General features: G+C 33.2%; 1 protein-coding gene across 1 annotated transcript; it reads left to right on the top strand.

Moving 5' to 3' along the window:
* Positions 1 to 380: 380 nt before the first annotated feature.
* Positions 381 to 2,497, top strand: LOC108694640 (26S proteasome non-ATPase regulatory subunit 5). Its single transcript, XM_018204244.1, has 2 exons — positions 381 to 609; positions 1,168 to 2,497. Exons 1-2 carry the CDS (start codon positions 422 to 424, stop codon positions 2,495 to 2,497), a joined length of 1,518 nt encoding a protein of 505 aa, XP_018059733.1. The 5' UTR covers positions 381 to 421.
* The last annotated feature ends 156 nt before the right edge of the window (positions 2,498 to 2,653 follow it).

Below are 2,653 nucleotides of genomic sequence, written 5' to 3'. Positions count from 1 at the left end.
TATATATATATATATTATTAAGGATCCGCGGGAATGCATATGATGTGTAATATTTTATTCTTTTTAATTCTCAGTAAATAAGGATAAAATGATATCTCATCATACGTGAAGTGGAACACACTCTAGGTTTGTTCGTATTGCTTGAAATAAAAAATTTTTGCACTTAAAAAAATGTATTTGGGCATTGAAGAGAAAGAAAGCGTAAATATTGAGCGTAAAAAATGCAAATAATATGAACAGATTTATAGCATTTATGGCTTCCGAGTATAATAAATCTGAAATTAACCTAACCCTTAAAAGATACCACGTGATCTCATCCAATCAGAAAGTAAAATATGTGACATTATTCGGTTAGGTTAGGTCAAATCCTTGCACTCGAAAATAGTCGAAAACACTGCTAGAAGAGTCAATTGTCAATGAGATGACCATGGCGGAGTGGTATCAAGCGAAAATCCTGCATTTATGCGAATTGAACAATGTCGAGGACAAAAAGGACGTTCTTACGGACATCAAAATCAAATTCAGCGCTTTGAACAATCGGGATGCCGAGCAGATCGCTCGTAGTTTAGATTACAGGCCATTTTATTCGCAGCTAACCTCGAACGACAGGTACGATGATAGGTGAAATTTTTGCAATTCTCATGGACGATAATTTATGCATATATCTGTCAATTACTGCTCATGTAAGCTTTAATCATTTATTTTTAAATATAGATGTTATTGTCTTATTAATGCATATCGAGCATTTACGGAGTGATAATCAGAAAATTGTTGTAAAATAAATAACTGTTATTTTGTAATAAATGGATACACGAATTCATAGATAAATAATTTCTGTTTAAATCTACTGATAAATTGATGGGTTTCTTTGGCAAAGTGGCATTACATTTATTTCCTTCTGTTTATTACATTAAGTCATTTAGTTTCAACAATTTCTTGATTATCACATTATATGTGTAAACAACTGCCTTATTTATATAATATTTAAATCTTTTTATTTTATAATTAAAATTTAAACTTATTTTATATGTAACTTTACTTTTTCTCTTAGAATATGATACTAAATTTTTTGCCTCTTATTGTAAAAATTTTAATATTAATTACATAATATATATAATTCTGAGGTTTGCTACTAAAAACAAAAAGAATTACTTTTCTTTTTTGCAGAGAAGTTATAGAGCAGATATGCGATATTCTGACCATCTTATTTAGCATGCTAGAACCTGGGGAAATTTATCAGAGATATTTAATCGAAGTATCTGCTTTAATAACTAATCCAAATGCTAGTGTGAGATTACTTGTGCTACGTGAGTTTTCGCGCACAGCTTTGCATCCGCAAAAGATATTTCAGTTACTCTCAGACACCACTCTTCTGATTTCAATTATAAACAGAATCAGCGATAACGACTTGAATGTCGCTGAATGTGCGATGAGCATAGTGAAAAAAATTGGAGAAAATCCAAATGGCCTACATATTTTGTATAAGGGCGAGCTCCTAAGAACATTTGCCAGGCTGTTGCAGAATGATACCATTAGCTTTCGTGTTTATGAAGTGATTGTGGACATAGCCAAGATATCTCAAGAGGCTTTGGAAGTATCAGCCCAGTCAGGCTTTCTGAACAGTTTAATCAATATACTAGAAAACGAAGATATATTGCTTCAACTGAATGCCTTGGAAATATTAACTCAATTAGCTGTATTCGAAGAAGGTCTAAGTTATCTGGAGCAACAAGAGGTATTGAGCAAATTAGTCCAAAAAATATCACAAGTTAACGAGAATCCTTTGTCAAATCTTTTGATTCCCGGATTGATGAAGTTTTTCGGTAACGTTGCTCGTCACTGGCCCAACGAGTTGTTTGTCAAATATCCCGTGATAATCTCCGCGCTTTTCGATGTGATAGACAGTGGAGATCAGAATATCTTGGGTCCTGCATTAGATACTCTTGGATACGTGTCTGCGAGCATTGAAGGGAAGTATGCGTTGCAAGCTCTAGGAGAAGCGATGCCGAGTGCTCTTAAGAAAATCACTGAAATAGTACAGAGAATGCCGACTGCTTTGAGAATTCGCGGTTTGAACAATCTTGCTCTTATACTCGAGGTCAAGAGAGTCGAGCAGGACAACAGAATTTTGTCCCTAACGAAGTTATGGTTTGATTCGCTGTGCGACGATCCATTGGGAATGATTGCGGCGATATGCAGACAACCATTTGCTGATATCAGACAGGCTGGATTGGAAGTGCTAGCGGTTATTAGTTCTCAAGTATGGGGACAAGAATACATATCTACATATCCTGGTTTGGTAGAATTCCTATTAGATAGAAATATTGAATCGTTTAAAGAATGTAAGGATGCAAAATATGAAGTTGTGAAATGTTTATCTCAAGCGGAGCGAAATATATTCGATGCGGACACTATGCAGAAATTCAAGCAATTTGTTAATGAAGGTCCATATTTTGTTGATATTAATACAGAAGTTGCGATAGAGGGTGCTTTGTAAAGGATAATAATTTTTCATATTAATATGTAATATTAATATTAAAGATTATGTTATGCATAGGATAATAATGTAAGCAAATAAGAAATATAAATAAGTATTTATTTTTTACTTTATTCATAAAAAAGATATTGCTTAATAAAGATTGTATTCTTTTAT

Source organism: Atta colombica, unplaced genomic scaffold (assembly GCF_001594045.1).
Source record: "Atta colombica isolate Treedump-2 unplaced genomic scaffold, Acol1.0 scaffold121, whole genome shotgun sequence".
NCBI classification, from domain to species: Eukaryota; Metazoa; Arthropoda; class Insecta; order Hymenoptera; family Formicidae; genus Atta; species Atta colombica.
Note: the sequence above shows the minus strand (reverse complement) of the source record. Positions and strands in the feature narration are given on the sequence as shown.

Excerpts from the sequence above, each read along its gene's own strand:
- LOC108694640 (XM_018204244.1), top strand. The coding sequence starts at position 422 with ATGACCATGGCGGAGTGGTATCAAGCGAAAATCCTGCATTTATGCGAA. Across the intron at positions 610-1,167 it reads CAGCTAACCTCGAACGACAG|AGAAGTTATAGAGCAGATAT; the intron begins GTACGATGATAG and ends TCTTTTTTGCAG.